We start from the raw sequence: 17,733 nt of genomic DNA, 5'->3' as shown, positions 1-17,733 counted from the left end.
TATAGTATAGAGTTAGGACACAAGCCTGATGAACCAATCCACTAATCTTTCTGATGATACCAGCCGATTTCATCACTTTGCTACAGACAAATGTAATGTGATCTTTCCAAGATAACTTTTCATTAATTAGAACTCTGAGGAATCTAGTGGATGTGACTTGTTCCGTTTCATTCCCACCAATTTAAATTCGGGCTCTTTAAAATTTTTTAAAAAACAACACTATTTCTTATTCTTACTAGTGAATACAATAAAGTTGAATTTTTGTAACATTTAAAGATAATTTGTTCATCTGGAACCATTCGGAAAATGTGGCCTTACCCGAGTTTGCTTCATTAATCAGTGAATCAAAATTACTGTGTGATAAAATCAAATTGGTATCCTCAGCAAAGAGAATGTGAAGTACGGTAGAAGACACAGCAGCAAGGTCATTGATATAGATTAGGAATAACAAAGGCCCAATTATAACCATGTGGTACACAACATGATATCTTGGCCCTGGTAGATACACAGTTATTTGCATAAACACATTGTTCTCTATCATGAACATAACTATATAACCAATTAAATGTATAATCATGAAAAACGTAATAATGCAATTTAGAAAGTAATATTTCATGATCAACCATGTCAAACTCTTTGGATAAATCTAAAAAGATGCCAAGAGCGTATTCATTGTTGTTAATTAACGACTAAAGATTTTATTCACAAGTTGCAGTAGTTTTTACGGAAACCATATTGGTGCTCATATAGAATACAGTGTTGATTTAAATGTTTCAACACACCAATTTTCCTTGTACAGAATTGGGCAATAATGTGTAAAAGCTCTTGGATCCTCAGATTTATAGAGGGGGATAACTTTGGCAATTTTCAAATCTTAAGGAACAATACCAGTTTGCATAGATTTGGTGAAGATATTACGAGGAAGACACTGATTTCACCAATGAGTAATCAATCTCATCATGACCTGCTGCTGATATCTTTAATTTGACGATTATCTCCATCACCTCCATTACATCAGGAGGATCAAATTGACGCAGAGAAGGGAAATGCCACTTAACGTAATCCAAGGGATTGCCATCAGTTTTTTAAATATTCTTTGACAAGAGGAACTCACACGCTCAAAAAAGTTATTAAATGCACATGAAATAACATCAGGACCACGATAGCCTATATACTATAGCCTATATAGCCTACATTTTTGTGATTCACTTGAGCGGTACCAAATTGTTTTTCAGCTGTGATACGGCAGCGCCCCTTAGGGGTAGGTTTCTTCCAATACACTTTAGGGGCCTGGGATGTATTCATCCTGCCCATTCTGATGCAAAACGTTTCTCATACGAAAGCAAATGGTTTTTGTGTAATATAAACTTTCGTTTTGCTCTGTTTTGCTTCGTTTGGTTCTTAAACGTTAAACGATTTCCGTAATGAATACACATCTCTTATCTGGAGAACAGAAACGCGCATTGCGCAGGCGTTGTACAGACGAAACAACGGAAGAAGTCACTTCAGCATGAGTAGCTAGGTGGACTACCAACCATCGTTTTGATTTCTACAGAATTAGGCTACCTCTATTTTTAACTTCTTATCTGAATCGGCGGTACCCTTCTTTCTATTTACACTTGGTTCCAACGTAGGTTACAGTAGGCTAATTATCGAGAGAAACAACATTGTGGCTGACAAGGCGGGCGCCATCAGTGTAGCATTTCTCAATATGAAATGATATAATCGGCTGCCAATGTAACAGAACAATGCAACATTTTTAAGCAAGAGTGACACTTTTGTTTCCTGTAATTTAAAGCAAAGATGACAGCTCGCAACAGTGTAACACATGGAATACCCAACACTAAGGTCAGGTACTCCAAATTAGCCAGTGATGATGACGGCTACATTGACCTGCAGGTAAGGGATTGAGTGTGCTAGAATGGGCCTGGTAGGGTTGGAATGGATATCTGGAATCTATAGGCCGTTTGAAATGAACTGCCCATGGCAATTATGGGAATCTGTCATCATCATTATGTAACTATAGACATAGTCCAATATCGTTATTGCATCAATCAACCCTGTATATGAAATAATGTTGTAATATCAGTATTGGAAAAAGCTTTTGGGATGGTTTGGTGAAACACAAATGACAAAATGTTTGATATTCTGTAGTATGTTGTTATTAAGTAATGTTTATCCCCACAGTTCAAAAAGAGCCCACCCAAGGTCCCATACAAAGCCATTGCACTGGCCACTGGCCTCTTCTTGATTGGCTCTCTGTTAATCACCATTGGAGCCCTCCTATTGGCAGGATACTTTGAAGTCACAGTGAGTATGGCAGTTAAGTCTATTTGTACATTCCTGTCATGTTTTACAACAAATACATTTTCACACAGTTAACTTTGACACATTCTAGTGTGTTCCTTAGATATGAATATTTTATAGATTTTCTGTCTTCATTCGTTTCAGCATGCTGACCGGACTGTGCCTGTTCTCATCATTGGAATCCTGGTTTTCCTTCCTGGATTCTATCACCTGCGGATAGCTTACTATGCATCAAAGGGCTACCGTGGTTACTCCTATGATGATATACCAGATTTTGATGACTGAGCAACTCCTAATTGAGAGTCATGTGTTGTTTTTACATGTGTTGTTAAATACAGTAATCAGACAGGGATCTAGTCCTAAAGCAGATGTCCTTTGATGTTTTTGTTAATCATAGAATGTCTTAACTTGTTGTTCTTTGACTGAATCACCACCATAGTTCATTATGATTGATGACTATATTTAGTTTAGATATGTTTGTGTTATTGTTTCTAACAAAGAACATGTTTTTTTAGTTGACGGATCAATTAGGAATGTGTTTCTTAGGATGCTATTTTTTTTTTCAATGAAAGAGAAGGATGTAATTTCTATGCTGATAAAATACTTAGCTGTGCTGTGAGGGAGGCATGAGTTGAATGTCTTGTCCAACTGTTAGTCCTATACCTGATCACTGTAACCATAAACAGAACCATGAGTTTGAGACATTGTGGCTGAACTTGAAAGTTGACTGTTTTTCTGTTGAAATGTCACTTGTGCGTTCCTGTAGGGTTTGCTGGTAGGAGTATCTTATGTGATTAATGCCAATCCTTTGATCTCCATATGGTGTGCTGCTAGGCCTGTGAGAGTCAAGAGGGAAAAGTAGTCACGCAACAATACAGAGCTCAAAGTGTCTGGTATAGATATCTACTGACTAAGTTTGAGAGGCATTGCCACTGGCAATGACATCAGGAGTGTATCCATATGTTGAAAAGAAAGGCAATTGTGGTTGTGCACCAGCTCAAATAAAGGCTATTATAAACAACCATCTTCACTTTTGTGTCAACTCACGCCCTCATGTGGTGTTCCAAAGTTTTCTCAATGGGGAAAAAACAAATCCAATATTCTACAGACAACCATTGATGTTGTCTGAACCAAATGTTTTGAAAATGTAAGATCTGTGTTTGTTTGAGAGCTATTATTTGACATATTTGGGTGAATGATGCTACTGGTAGAGTAGATGAAGTTATGCCTAAATCAAGCAGGTAGGGCGTTACCACTAAGGTAACCTCATCAGGCTACTGCGCACAGGCTATTCTGCATTTGGGTAGAAGTGTTTGGGAACGAGATTACCACTAAGTGAGGGTCTCTAGGAGCAGTTTACCCCAACGACCTCAGACCCCAAACCATTAAAAAAAAAGTTGTTGGAGGGACATCTATTCATATAGGAAAACTATCCCACATATATTGATAAAAAATGTGATGTTGTGAAGGCATTTTGTTGTAACTTTGTGGGGCAAAGTATTTCCCCTTGTAATAAAGGCGTTATTGATCATTGCATCACGGAAAGAGACATGAGAAGAACAGAAGCAAGGCATTTTGGATTAAATGTGGACCCTTATTAAAAATGTATGACTGGGGCATAGGCAACATTACATTGTCATTGTTTATGGACGTGTCCCGTTGTATAGCATGTGTCTTTTGTCAGGGTCTCCAAAACGTCCTCTCCCACGGAAAAGCGCTTTTGTCTGGAGCGCTTAAACTGAGTGCATATCTTAGGGAGGAGGAGGGAGATACGAGGAAGGAAAGAAACCGCGAGGAACGTAGTGCATGAATAGACGACTATACTCTTACACATTCTCCGTCATTGTAGGGTGGAACTGAGAGGTGCACATCATTAGGGGATTTTTTTGAGCAACGCATTACTTAAATAAATGCGCTTAATGGATTCAGATAGTTTTTTTCTACTGGTCCTTTTTACTACACTTTGGATAACTTTGGACAAAGCTGCAAGAAGGAGAACATTTGAAATATGCTCGGAAACTTTCAAATTATTATAAACCAATCTAGGCACTCCTTAAGTTTTTCTCTGTCGTTATATTGGATTTAATGACTTAGAATATAATGAAATACCGCTACAGCTACATCTAAACTGAGTTTTTCCTATCTTCACTCTTGTTGAGTCAGCACCTATCAGGGGCTCGTGAAAGACATTTTCACGCTGTTATAAAATATGCGAACACCTGCATTTTTAAGTCAAACGTATCAAACTTTAGAATAACCAATGAAAGCCTAAATACGTCAACTGCTGAAAAAAGCAAAGGACCCGATGGACTGATTGTATTCTGGTCAACTCAGAGAAGTGCCTCAAGCAAGGTAAATCGACTCCGCCACATCCTACATGTGAATAACAGTTTATGTGAGTTACACATGTGGTCCACTTTTATTGCAAATGTACATTCACTTATTATAGAATCTACTTTTTTTCACAAACACACATTTCCTCACCCTTCTTTTTAGTCTAGACAAAGATTCCGTTGTAGCTTTATACTTTTGTCTCAAGTATTCGACCTACTGTTAAAACAGTCTGACAAGCAGAATATTCCCTGAAGTGCATTGTGTTGACGTCCGTTCTTGTTGACCATTTTGCTCTAGACATGTTGCTTTATGATTACCGGTTGAGGTGTGATTTATTTAGCGTGCGTTAGCTTTTAAGTGCACATTTGGAACAAGGTAGATTATTCATAGCCTTTGGTGAAATTAAGATGAATTAATGCCTTAAATGAATGCATGCTGAGAACAATGTTCAATCACAGCAGAATGGTCATTTTGTATTCAGGTTGGGTCCCTTTCCAATCAGTCCATGTCAGACAATAGAGGCACCTGTTTTTGTTGTTGTTGCCTGATATGGAGACCATCCTTGTAAACAAACCATGTAGTTACTCTAAAATAACAATGACTTTCAGATTTTTTTTTCTGATATATGATGCTATTCCTATTCTTTAATTATTTACTGCATTCAGATATCAGCCTTGATGCCACATATTATATTTTTCTTTATGTTTGAAAACTGATCAATGAAAACAGCATCTGCTACTAAACCCTCCCATCCCCCACTGTGGATAAAGGCAAAAACCCAACAGAATATGATGCATATTTTCTTACACTACTCCATAATGAGTCACCAGTTCAATTCACACTTGGTTATTCAGACTAACTTCATTCTGAAAGATCATGTATTGTGTCGTTCAGTTCTTCTGTTTGATATGTTTATGAATTACTTATACTGGATATCCTCACTTGGACTGTGGCAATTCATGAGTCATGACACAAGGGCATCATTGATGCTAAATAGTTCAGTTATCTACCATGGCACTTATTTCATGATATAGTAAAGTGTCCATTGTATCAGAGTGATGTTTTTTATTGCTGATTTTGTAGATGTTAATTGCTTACTCAGGTGACCAAAGTCCAACTGTAAAGCTCAGTTCATCCATGGGCCTTAGTGATTTACCAGACTCTGTGGTTCTATGTTCTGCACAGTGGAGGCTCCTCAGAGTAGGAAGGGGAGGACCATCCTCTTCAGTGAATTTCATAAAAATAAAAATAGTGAAACATAAAAAAGTTATCCTTTTTAGATAAAACTATACTGAATATATTCACATCAACAAATATCTGATTAAAACACATTTTAGCAATGAATGTCCCACAGTAGCATCAACAGCACCCTCCAGGGTAGAACAATGGTGTAGCCAGAGGACAGCTATTTTCCGTCCTCCAATGGGTACATTGACTTCAATACAAGAAATTATGACAACTTCCGGAGGACGTCCTCCAACCTATCAGAGCTCTTGCAGTATGAACTAACATGTTGTCCATCCAATGAAAGGATCCGAGAATTCATCTAGTACTGAAAGCATAAGCTACAGCTAGCTAGCATTGCAGTGCATAAAATGTTGTGAGTATGTGACTCAAAGAGAGAAAGGACAATGGTTGAACAGTTTTGAAAAAAAATATTAATTCAAAAATTAAGGAGAAGCAGCAAAGAGAGCTAACTATATTTTGTTGTATTTTAGCCTCTTAGTTTACCTTTCACTTATGTAGCTAATGCAGCTAATTTAGCCTACTCAACAAGCTGACTCAAACAGAGAGGAATGCTACTTAATGTTAGCTAGCTGGCTAAAGATATCCAACACAGCAACTCTTCCAAGTCAAGGTAAGTGTTCAGTTTCATTAATTCATTGCCACCGGTGCCCGGTGTAACTGCTTGCTGTACACTGTACTGTGTGATTGTACACACATATTGGATTGTGGGTTTACTAACGCATTTGTTCTAGTTTGTTGACTATAACATTAATATGGTGACAACGATGTAGGCTGTGTAGTGATTAGCGGTTTCGGTTTGAAGGTTTGGCTCAGAGAGGTTTTTACACCTGGTCACAGACAGCTGTTGTGTTGTGCACTGAAGTCCACAAGCAAAGACAAAAGGTGAGAGCAAGAAAAGCAGATAGATGCGAGAAGGAATTATACAATGAGCAAAGTGATGATGCTCTATGTGGCTGCTGTGAGAGTGAACTGTGTGTACAGGTGATCAGGGTTGTATTTATTCCACCGATTCTGTTGAAAAACATTTATTAAAACGGAACCAAACATAATTTGTCCAATAGAAACTCTGTTTTAGTTGCAAAACGGAACGTTATTATTTAGCATCGAGGTGTAATAAAGCAAGTTTTTGTTTCTTGCACGGATTTGATACAAAACCGCTTAGAGTTTTGAGGGAAAACCTAAAGGAGATTAGAAAAAGGGAGCAAATAAGGACATATTCAGCTGAATGCAGTGTAAAAGGCACCATTGTATAGAAATGGCCATTTCAATCTGCAGTGTTGTTGGAAACTCTGAATGTGTTTCTCAGTCGTAGATGGTAAGAGTTGACTTGGTGTGGTATAAATTAACCTCCAGAACTAAATGGGTTCTTTAGTGTTATTTTAGCTTTCTTTCAATCAACCAAGACATTTGGGCAGCACCTCACTTTTGTCTCTCTCCTTCTTCTAACAAGGCCAATGTGGTTATTGCCTGTGAAGTATTCTAGCTCAGGTGCAGCAATCAGCTATCTATGCCTTGAGACACTTCATTTCACATCAATGCAGTGGTTGACCCTAAATTAAGGTTTGCATGGCCACCAGAGGTCACGGGGTGGGGCAAACTACTCTAAAGGGCTGGTTGAATTAATGGAGAATGTCAGTACACAAGATGTAGAGGGTGTATCAGAGGGAGTTGGGATATGAAAAAATATATATATTCTAAAATCTAAAAATCTAATTCACACATGCGTACAGGACAATACACACAAATATAAGCACCAACCAAATGATTATCATTATTATTCATAATGGGTCTCAATGATGACAGACGTATCCATCTCTTCTCCCCCCCACTACACTAAGTTACACCTTGAAAGAAGAGTTTGGTCTCTATTCTCGCTAATTCGGTCAGTAAAATGTTGATTGTTGGCCTTAACCCTTTCCTTTTATGAAGTAATCTGGTGGGATGTGCAGTGGATGAATTCTATATTTGTTTATGATTTACTAGTAGGTGTGTTCTTTCTTTGCACCTGCAATAGGGCCCTCAGTTCCCCCATCAAACCCAGCAGGCCTGTTCTGAGGCCATGGCCCAAGCAGGATTAACCAGGATTACTAAGAAAGTAATACAGCTGCTTATCAGGTCCGTCTCTATCACCAACATCACAGATGGGCCTTGGCCGCTAGGCCGATAGGATTTTCTTAGTATGTATTACCAAGTGTGTGAACGTAGAGAGTTAGTCAGATGGATAGTGTCGTGTTCTATTGTTATGAGTTTGATGTACACATTTGCGGTTTTGTCTGGGTGCAAATGCGGCAAAACTTTTTTGGGGGTGGTGGGGTTTACTCTCAGTGGGCTTACTACTTTACTACTGGCCTGGCCTGGCCTGGGGGATCATTTTCCTCCATGTTTTCACCTCTTTCCCTCTTAATGCAGGGCTCTTCAAACTGTGCTGCATCCTACCTGTGAGATCCAGCTCAGCCCTGTCCGTCATTTGCTCCCTTAGCGCTACTGTAAGTGTGTGCCATGCACGCTGTGCCACATTTAGATGGGATAAACCATCCATGTTATTTATAATGCCATCAAAATGGCAAGCATCCCTGTAAACAGAACAATTCACCAACTGTTTGTAAAAGCATATACAGGACAGCGTGCTGCTGACAGATGCCCTTTATCTTTGATTTCTAATTCGATTACACTATTAAGGTTGGGAGCAGCAGTACTGGATTAGACTAGGTGTTCACAAGGGTGCAGTCCAAAGTCATTTGCCTCATTGAAGCCCAGTAAGAGATGCAACTATTCTTAAAGGTGCAATATGCAGAAATCGCATTTCCTTGTTGGCCTATTTTCAGTTTAAGTGGCAAAACAAGCAGTCATTGTGTAGAGAATCTTTATACCATTTAAACTGCTCGGACAAATATTTTCCATAACCAAAAATGTTGTATTTTCAGCTGTTTGAACTTAAGAGCGGGAGCACATAGAACAGAACACAGAACACTTCTTAAACTTGCTTTCAATGGGAATGACAGGTCTCTAACTCACATGTCACGGGTCGCCCAAAAAGTTACATATTGCAGCTTTAACAGGTTTGAAAGTCTTTACACTGTCATTTCAAAGTAAAATGTTGTCTGTGTAAGTGTCCATTAGTCTACTGCATTGATTGCCAGACTTATGGGAGAAAAGGCCCAGACTATTTGAGTGTCTGAGGTTGTGTATCGGTTGTGTACTGACAGAACAGTCTTACTCAGTATGACAGAACGGTCCGGATCTCCCTCAATGGCTTCTTTTGTGTGACTTAGACACTTATGTAACGTCTCCGTGTTCCCCTCAGATACCCTCAGGCTCAGCTCCCCTCACTTCCTAACCCGCATCTGCTCCATGTACAGTTGATCCTGGCAGAGCTGCATTTGTCTGCTGTTCAGGACTGTAATAAGAGGGGCTTAGCTACCACTCCCAACCCTGTAAACTAAAGCCAGTTTTTAGGCAAATAAACTTAAATGACTTTTGGGCAATATTAACATAATCCAATAATTCATAATAATTGACTTGGTGTATTTGTATGCAACCAGCAACTTTTTCATTGAAGAAGCAAAATCAGAACCCTCCTTGAGCAGCTTCCATAATTGCAATGATTTCTCTTGACAATATGCTTTTAGAAAGAACACTGAGTCCTCTCATTCGTTTGAAGATAGAGAGATAATCATTCTGAAGGCACCCAATTTGCTTTTCCATTATGAGATTAAAGGCACATTGATATGATGCTTTGTGTACTGTGCATCTCCAAGCACTGTCATTCAACATACTATCAGTGACCTATGCAACCCCTCATTACTATGTATGATGTGGCATCTTGAGATAAACTTGTAGGCCTCCTCTGTTTTGTATTTAAATTAAAGGACTTCCTGCCCTGGGAAACAGGTCATACCTGTAGCCACAGAATAGTGGTGGGTTCTGTCCTCTATCTCTTCTGTCTACACCTATACACCTGGAACCCTAGAGGCTCTCTCTGCAGGGTCTGTAGTCTGGCTCTCCCCTCTCAACTGCCCTGTCAAAGCACCAACTATAAGGCTGGAGAAACTCTAAAGAATTTGACAGGTGATATAAGTACCTATAGGTGATAAGCATGTAAAGAGCTATCCAAAATAAACATTTTAGCAGTTAAACGTTTCCCTCAATAGCAGCAAAATGACATGAGAGGGGGTTGGTTGGCTGGGTGCTCCATTGGATGCCATGTGGCTGAATGATGAAAACTGTTACCTCGGAAGACTACTTCTACCTCAGAGAATGATGCAGTGCTGTGCAATCAGCTCCAGTGTCAAGTAATCGTGTGTTTCTGTCACTTTGTAGGGATGATGACACAATAGCTAGTGCAGTAGGGGAAAAAATAGAATGGGATGGGCAATGTTCGATTTAATTTGGCATTTCAGGCGTAAGGCAGGAACGAGAGGACATCATTATTCCTTCCATCTCTGTCCTGTCAGAGCAAGTTATAGGTATCATGTATCCCTGTGAAACAATTTATGTTGCTCCTTTTCCATTCAGAGAGGAGAGACTTTTGTTTTGGTTGTGACATAGCCCATGGCCATGTTGTCATTTCTGCTACTCTCATATAATAACATCATTGTTGCCTTGCCCCCAAATCAGTGATAAATATCACACTGATTTAACCAACTCAGTACAGATGCCATGGCTAATTCCCATCAGGACTAAAGAGTCCCGCTGAGTCCCATACCCTTATCAGACAAGTGCAGAGGATAACAATATCCCTAACCTATTCTTCCCAGATCTGTTTACTATGTCAGGTTACTACTAGGAAATCAAATGTGTCACGTGAGTTGAGTTGGCATATCTGTTGCTATTACACTTCCTAGCTTTCTAAAAATGGCCTCCTTCTATTAGTGTAATTAACTTACACTAGTGATAAGCTGGTATTAGTGACTCTGAATTGCGTGTGCGGGAGGATACAGTGTATATGTGTGTGTGGAGGAAAGGTGAAAGCTTAAACTGTAGAGGATTTTAAGCTGTATGCTGCTACCTTAACACATCATGGGCCAGACAGTGCAACACAGATTCAGTTTTCAGAGCTTTATTGACCCTTGGTATTGTCAGGCCCCATCCATTCTTCTTTCTAGGAAGTGGATTATTGAGCAGTCTGGTTACAGTAATATCCGGTTCACATTCAGTGGGTCGGTGCAATAATGCACAATGTCAGAGATAGAAATGACATTCATGGAATTTACAGCGTTGTCTTCTCGAATACTGTAAATGTTTTTTATATATATATATATATATATATATATATTGAAACACAAGAGTAAATATGAATTGAAAGTGCATTGACCATTAGACTGGGGTTGGGATGACGAGATAAACAGAGATGTCCCTGATGTTTTCCTCTTGCATGTGTCACCTGTCTAAAGCTGTTAGCCCAGTTAGCTTGAGACAAGACCTACAGTATGAGCTGGGCAAATCACAGGCAGAAGGTTAATCTTTTTGACCATATCAGTGACAGGGACACCCACAGGTCTGTCTAATGGTGATACACACAAACTCATACACACACATACACATCAATATATTTTCACTCCCGAAGCTAGTTTGAATAAGCACATTTCCCTTAATCCAAATCCAAATCACAAATCAGACATCCAATTTTGCAGTGAGCAAAGACTTTTTACAGAATGCAGTCAGTTATCATTCCGTCAACAGACTGGAATACAGTTTGAAGTAGGGATTATGAAATACTTTAGGGTTGATGTTAACTTGGAGGATTACCTTGGTCTTGTCTGATGCCAGATGCAGTGGGAATGTACTTGTACAGTATTGAAGGCTGTGTGTTACTTTATGTCAGAGGTTTGATTTGAATGTGTGTGTTTCTGTGTTTTCAGGTTGGGAGATATGTAAAGCAGTGTGAGGGACGGCGATGGGATTGGAGAGGCTGTGGCTTCTGGGTGTCACCACTGCTGTTGCCCTCTGTCTGCTGCGTAAGTATAATACTGCACAGTGCATTTGCTATGCTCATAACATTTTATTGGTTTCTCTCCTTACACCTACATTGCTCTCCTAGCTACCCAAGTAATTCACTTCATACATTTCTATTACAATGGTAAATCAATATAGTGAAGTTATGTACTGTAAATCATATAAAATGTGCCTCTAGAGAAATCCTCTCATTCAATTCGCTATCTGCCTCTCGCCATTTCTGTCTCTCTTCATCCCTTTCCACCCGTAATTATCAATGTCCTTTCCTCTGGAGTTTATACCACTCTCTTTACATTCCTTGTTTACGTGGACGCTTATGTAATGGCAAAGAGTCCAAGGCCTTGGCTCTCATGTACTGGTTGGTGGACGTTTCTGAATGCACTCCCTAGAACATATGATTCAAAGCATCATACTGATAAGTCTCTGACATCAGCCACTATGTACATGGGACTTAGATCGGGGAAAGTGATGAGGAGGGGGTCGGGGGGTCTAGACACAAGTGTGTACAAGGGAATGGGGTGAAATCCGAATGTACAAAATACATCTGATGGTGCGGATTTAGATTAATCTGGGATTTATACTGGTCCCATCCAAAAAGCACGCTTCTAGGGGGAGGGGAGTTTAGTGGAGCGAGGCCATGTGTGGACCCCAGGGGGTTGTGGATCGGGAGGGAGGGGTGAGGGGCCTGCTACCCTACCATCTATCAGGGAGTGTCCCCTTTTGAGCAAAGCACTGCCGCAACGTGTTGTATTTTAAAGAGAACAGTGCAGCAGAAGCGAACTCCTTCCACTACTCTTTTGTCCGCGTGAGGCATACAATGCCTTGAATTTCCCTGGGAAGCTGTGAAGCGAGTTGTAGCCAATTGCGTGATTGTGTTTATGAGTCTGTTATTAAACGATGTGAAGCAATGTTTATGTTTACTGCTTTTCATTTAAGTCATGTATGAATATAAATATTGCATATGCATTTGTTCATATGGGCAGAAAATTGTATATAAATGAATTCATATGTTTATATAAAGGCTGAAGGCTAAAAACAGCCTATACTATATCTAGGTCTTTTTCTAGTTTTCTACAATGTGTTTTCGTTTTAAAGACTGCACTGGCGATTTTAGCATGGAAATCTTGGTGGGGCAAAAACATTTTATTTGGGATGCATGCCAGCAAATCCATTACACAACACAACACTAAACATTACATTATTTGCACTATAACAGTGAAAAACGGTGCCCACAAACTGTTAGGGACTACATAAAGCTGTCCCAACAGCAGAGTCCCAACAGCAGTCCCAACACATTACCACTGCTACACCTGGTTATCAGCGGAACCTTGTCTGGGAGCGAAACAGTTCATTCAGCCTCATTTACTGCCTTTAAAAAAACATAGCTGATATGGCTGACTTGCTTCAATAAATGTGGTTTCTACTGACAATTGAGATGTACAAACTATGGCATAAGGGGACGACAAGCGGATAAGAGGCAATCCGTAATTTCGATTAAGACATTAATGAGCGAGCTAGGATGGACGTAGTCAATATAACTATTTGTTCAGCACTTTTGAAATGTACAGCAACAGAATTCAGAACATGGGCTGTTCTTACAGTGTTCTCCCTGTACACCAAGTCAGAACCATAGGATAAATAAAGGGGGCATATAAGCAGACAATAAAAGCTCTTACAATATTCAAAGACTACATTTCTCAAAAACAGGTTATAGGCTACATGTGCACCACCAAGTCAGAACAGTAGGCGAAATGAAGAGGTGAAAATAGACCACATTATTAGGGTGAGGCACATTGGCTACTAACAGTTTACTACTCAACATACACTTAGCTACAGTATACATATCTTCCTGGCATATTACATAATTTATGCAGAAGCATACTAGACATTTTTGGACTCACCTTGTTGTGCTGTGCCCACTTGAACAGGAAGGTGGCGCGGCAGTCCTTCGTTGGCTAATTTTATCATCAAATTTTGTCATCAAAGTCTGGCATTCTCTGGATTTATGGTGCTTTCAAGACAACTGGGAACTCTGAAAAAAAGGTTGAATCATGATAATGTCAGTGATCTTCAGGTCGTAGCTATAGAAAGAGGCCAGAGTTCCGAATTTACAATTCCGAGTTCAGTGAAAGTTTAAAACATACTTTCCCAGTCGTAGCTCATTTTTCCCGAGTTCCCAATTGTCTTGAACTCACTAAAGTCAGATTTAGCAGTTAACAGCTGATTTGAGCGCTGCACAAATTGTGCTTCATTGACAGCATGGCCAATTTTGAACGTTTATCATTTTAAACTAGGAAAAGAAACCCTTAATCTTAGACTTTGGACCACACAGCTACTCCACTGAATAGCAGGCTAATAATGGCTTTACAATGCTTGCAGTTAGCTACACGGATTCCTTCCAAACCACTCAAATCAAATCAAATTTTAAAATCAAATAACATTTTATTTGTCACATGCCCTGCATACAACAGGTGTAGACTTTACAGTGAAATGCTTATTTATACAAACCATTAACCAACAATACAGTTTTAAGAAAATACCCCCCCCCCCAAAAGTAAGAGATGAGACTAACAAATATTTAAAGAGCAGCAGTAAATAACAATAGTGGGGCTATATACAGGGGGTACCGGTACAGAGTCAATGTGTCAAGGTAATTGAGGTAATATATAGGTAGAGTTATTAAAGTGACTATGCATAGATAATAACGGAGAGTAGCAGCAGCGTGGGGGGGGGGGGGCAATGCAAATAGTCTGGGTAGCCATTTGATTAGATGTTCAGGAGTCTCATGGCGTGGGGGTAGAAGCTGTTTAGAAGCCTCTTGGACGTAGACTTGGCACTCCGGTACCGCTTGCCATGCGGTAGCAGAGAGAACAGTCTATTACTAGGGTGGCTGGAGTCTTTGACAATTTTTAGGGCCTTCCTATGACACCGCCTGGTATAGAGGTCCTGGATGCCAGTAGGGCCATACGCACTACCCTCTGTAGTGCCTTAAGGTTGGAGGCCAAGCAGTTGCCATACCAGGCAGTGATGCAACCCGTCAGGATGCTCTCGATGGTGCAAATGTAAAACCTTTTGAGGATCTGAAGACCCATGCCAAATCTTTTTAGTCTCCTGAGGGGGAATAGGTTTTTTCGTGCCCTCTTCATGACTGTCTTGGTGTGCTTGGACCATTCTAGTTTGTTGGTGATGTGGACGCCAAGGAACATGAAGCTCTCAACCTGCTCCACTACAGCCCCGTCGATGAGAATTGGGGTGTGCTCAGTCCTCCTTTTCCTGTAGTCCACAATCATCTCCTTTGTCTTGATCACGTTGAGAGAGAGGTTGTTCTTCTTGCACCACACGGTCAGGTCTCTGACCTCCTCCCTATAGGCTGTCTCATCGTTGTCGGTCACTGTTGTGTCATCGGCAAACCTAATGATGGTGTCGTGCCTGGCCGTGCAGTCATGAGTGAACAGGGAGTACAGGAGGGGACTGAGCACACACCCCTGAGGGGCCCCCATGTTGAGGATCAGCGTAGCGGATGTGTTGTTACCTACCCTTACCACCTGGGGGTAGCCCGTCAGGAAGTCCAGGATCCAGTTGCAGAGGGAGGTGTTTAGTCCCAGGGTCCTTAGCTTTGTGATGAGCTTTGAGGGCACTATGGTGCTGAACGCTGAGCTGTAGTCAATGAATAGCATTCTCACATAGGTGTTCCTTTTGTCCAGGTGTGAAAGGGCTGTGTGGAGTGCAATAGAGATAGCATCATCTGTGGATCTGTTGGGGCGGTATGCAAATTGGAGTGGGTCTAAGGTTTCTGGGATAATGGTGTTGATGTGAGCCATGACCAGCCTTTCAAAGCATTTCATGGCTACAGACGTGAGTGCTGCGGGTCGGTAGTCATTTAGGCAGGTTACTTTAGTATTCTTGGGCACAGGGACTATGGTGGTCTGCTTGAAACATGTTGGCATTACAGACTCAATCAGGGACATGTTGAAAATGTCAGTGAAGACACTTACATTGTGGAATTTGCCATTTCCAACTTGTTTTGTAATGTTTATGTCCAATGGCCGATACCCATACATTTTATCTATAATTTCTCTTCATTATTTCTCTTCCGATGACGGAACGATTAAAAAGGATTTGCCAGTAGATTATCGACTTGATTCATGATGATGACAGCTAGCTAAGATTTTGAAAGTATGATGTTGACATGATCAGTCCAATCAAAGCTACTGTAGATATAATGTGATTTGACGTCATTTTATCTGTGGCCAATGACCTTGAGCCTTCTTGGACGGACACTTCTAATGTAACTCTACTCTACCCTTAGACTTGGCGGTGATGTAGTGTCCCCATGAGTGATAGAACACTGAGCCAATCACAGCGCATTGCGCTGTTTTTTCTGTTGGCTTGCCCCACCACCACCACAGAGAGCACTGAGCTAGGCTGGAACACCTGCATTTTGGAGCTGCCTTACTCAAGAAAACAAAAAGAGACCATGTTTGTACACGGATTTTGTATGCGGCTTAAATACATACATTTTTTACATTGTTTGCAAACTGATATGTGACACGTATTAATGCCAAAATATCATGCAAAACAGGAAAGCCCCCCACCAAATGGTTTTTGTTTGTTTGCTTCTTTTTTTGCAAAAAATTGGGGGCTCTGCCCCACCTGCCCTGAATGACGGGTCGCAACTGAAAGAATGTATTTTCTCCCCAAATAAGCACAAACCGTGTGTACCACGGCCCACAACTTGGTCGGTTTCTTCCTGGGTCTCCAGGCTTCTCTCCTTTAGGCCGTTCATCACCTTTCGGATCTGAATCCGAGCATTGTCTGGGATATAGTTGTATTCTCCAGTTAAATTGGAGATAACCCATCAACACCTAGTCCACTGTGCACAATCGTGTAGGCCTATTGCTATTGCCCAACAGCCAACGGTATTTTCCTTACCATTATTCAGGACATACAACAAACGAGTCGCCTAGTGGGCTTATTAACAAAATGAACTGGTTATGACATTTCATGACGAAGAAGTATTACATCATAGTCCTAAATCTATCGTGTTGTTAGATCCAATGTGTCTCTCCTTACTGATGACAATGAATGAATGACGGGCGATCGAATTGTGCATGTGACTTGATGGAATTTGAATTATGTAAAGTGCCTAATGATAATGATAATGATGGTGTGAGCCCAGTAACAGATTGACTGCAGTCCATTTAATCATAGAGTAGGCTACTGTTACATTGAGTCTCTAAAACCACACTGTTTCCATTTCTATAGTCATGTGACAAATACTCAATTTTATTGAAAAATATGTTGGCCTTTTACTAGATTCTTATATTTTTGCATGGACTGAATATTTCCATAACTGATCAAATGTCCGTAGGCTAATAGGCAAGACTAATATTCTGCCCATATTAACACATTTATTTTAGGTCATAGCCTAAAAAAATAGCCATACATGATTTAATGAAAAGCAGCAAACAGACACAACATTGTTTCACATTCTTTAATAACAGACTCAAACACAAACATGCAATTCGCTACTGCTCTTTCACAGCTGTTTCCCGCGCAAGTACAGGGAAACTCAGCATATTGTACAATGCATATATTGATTGCGCAGAGGGGTCTGTAGTCTCTGTAGTGTTGTACCTTCGCTGTCGTGTTTTGCTCGATAAAAAGACTACAGGTAAGCCCTTTGAGATTAGTACTTAATCACCAGGCTAAACAAGGTGCAGATACAACACAACACAGGCTCTGGCCCAAGTGTCGTTAATGAGATTGCAGCATGTCTACAGAGCCGGTTGCAGCCTAGTGATCTTGTCACCAAATGGAGTACCATTGTTTTACATGGCCTTTGTGTGCCTTTTTTAAACAGAGCATACTCTGGAGATATTCAGGCTG

General features: G+C 40.4%; 2 protein-coding genes across 4 annotated transcripts in view; both read left to right on the top strand.

The window, feature by feature from the left end:
* The first annotated feature begins 1,351 nt into the window (after window positions 1-1,351).
* On the top strand, window positions 1,352-3,329 carry ct030 (CT030 protein). 2 transcript variants are annotated; one of them, XM_036934622.1, is made up of 3 exons: window positions 1,352-1,899; window positions 2,188-2,322; window positions 2,452-3,329. In XM_036934622.1, the coding sequence occupies exons 1-3, from the start codon at window positions 1,804-1,806 to the stop codon at window positions 2,590-2,592; spliced, it is 372 nt and encodes a 123-aa protein (XP_036790517.1). In that variant the 5' UTR covers window positions 1,352-1,803; the 3' UTR covers window positions 2,593-3,329.
* A 712-nt stretch (window positions 3,330-4,041) lies between these two features.
* Window positions 4,042-17,733, top strand: part of LOC110535980 (protein turtle homolog A) — a 38,445-nt gene continuing 24,753 nt past the window's right edge. For both annotated transcript variants that reach the window (XM_021621416.2, XM_036935810.1), the window contains exons 1-2: window positions 4,042-4,659; window positions 11,751-11,846. In XM_021621416.2, coding sequence (XP_021477091.2) covers window positions 11,786-11,846 — 61 coding nt within the window. In that variant the 5' untranslated portion in view covers window positions 4,042-4,659; window positions 11,751-11,785. The remainder of the gene's footprint in view (window positions 4,660-11,750; window positions 11,847-17,733) is intronic.

This window comes from Oncorhynchus mykiss, chromosome 11, assembly GCF_013265735.2.
Source record: "Oncorhynchus mykiss isolate Arlee chromosome 11, USDA_OmykA_1.1, whole genome shotgun sequence".
Classification (NCBI taxonomy): Eukaryota; Metazoa; Chordata; class Actinopteri; order Salmoniformes; family Salmonidae; genus Oncorhynchus; species Oncorhynchus mykiss.
The sequence above is the reverse complement of the archived record's forward strand: the minus strand, read 5'-3'. Positions and strand labels throughout refer to the sequence as shown.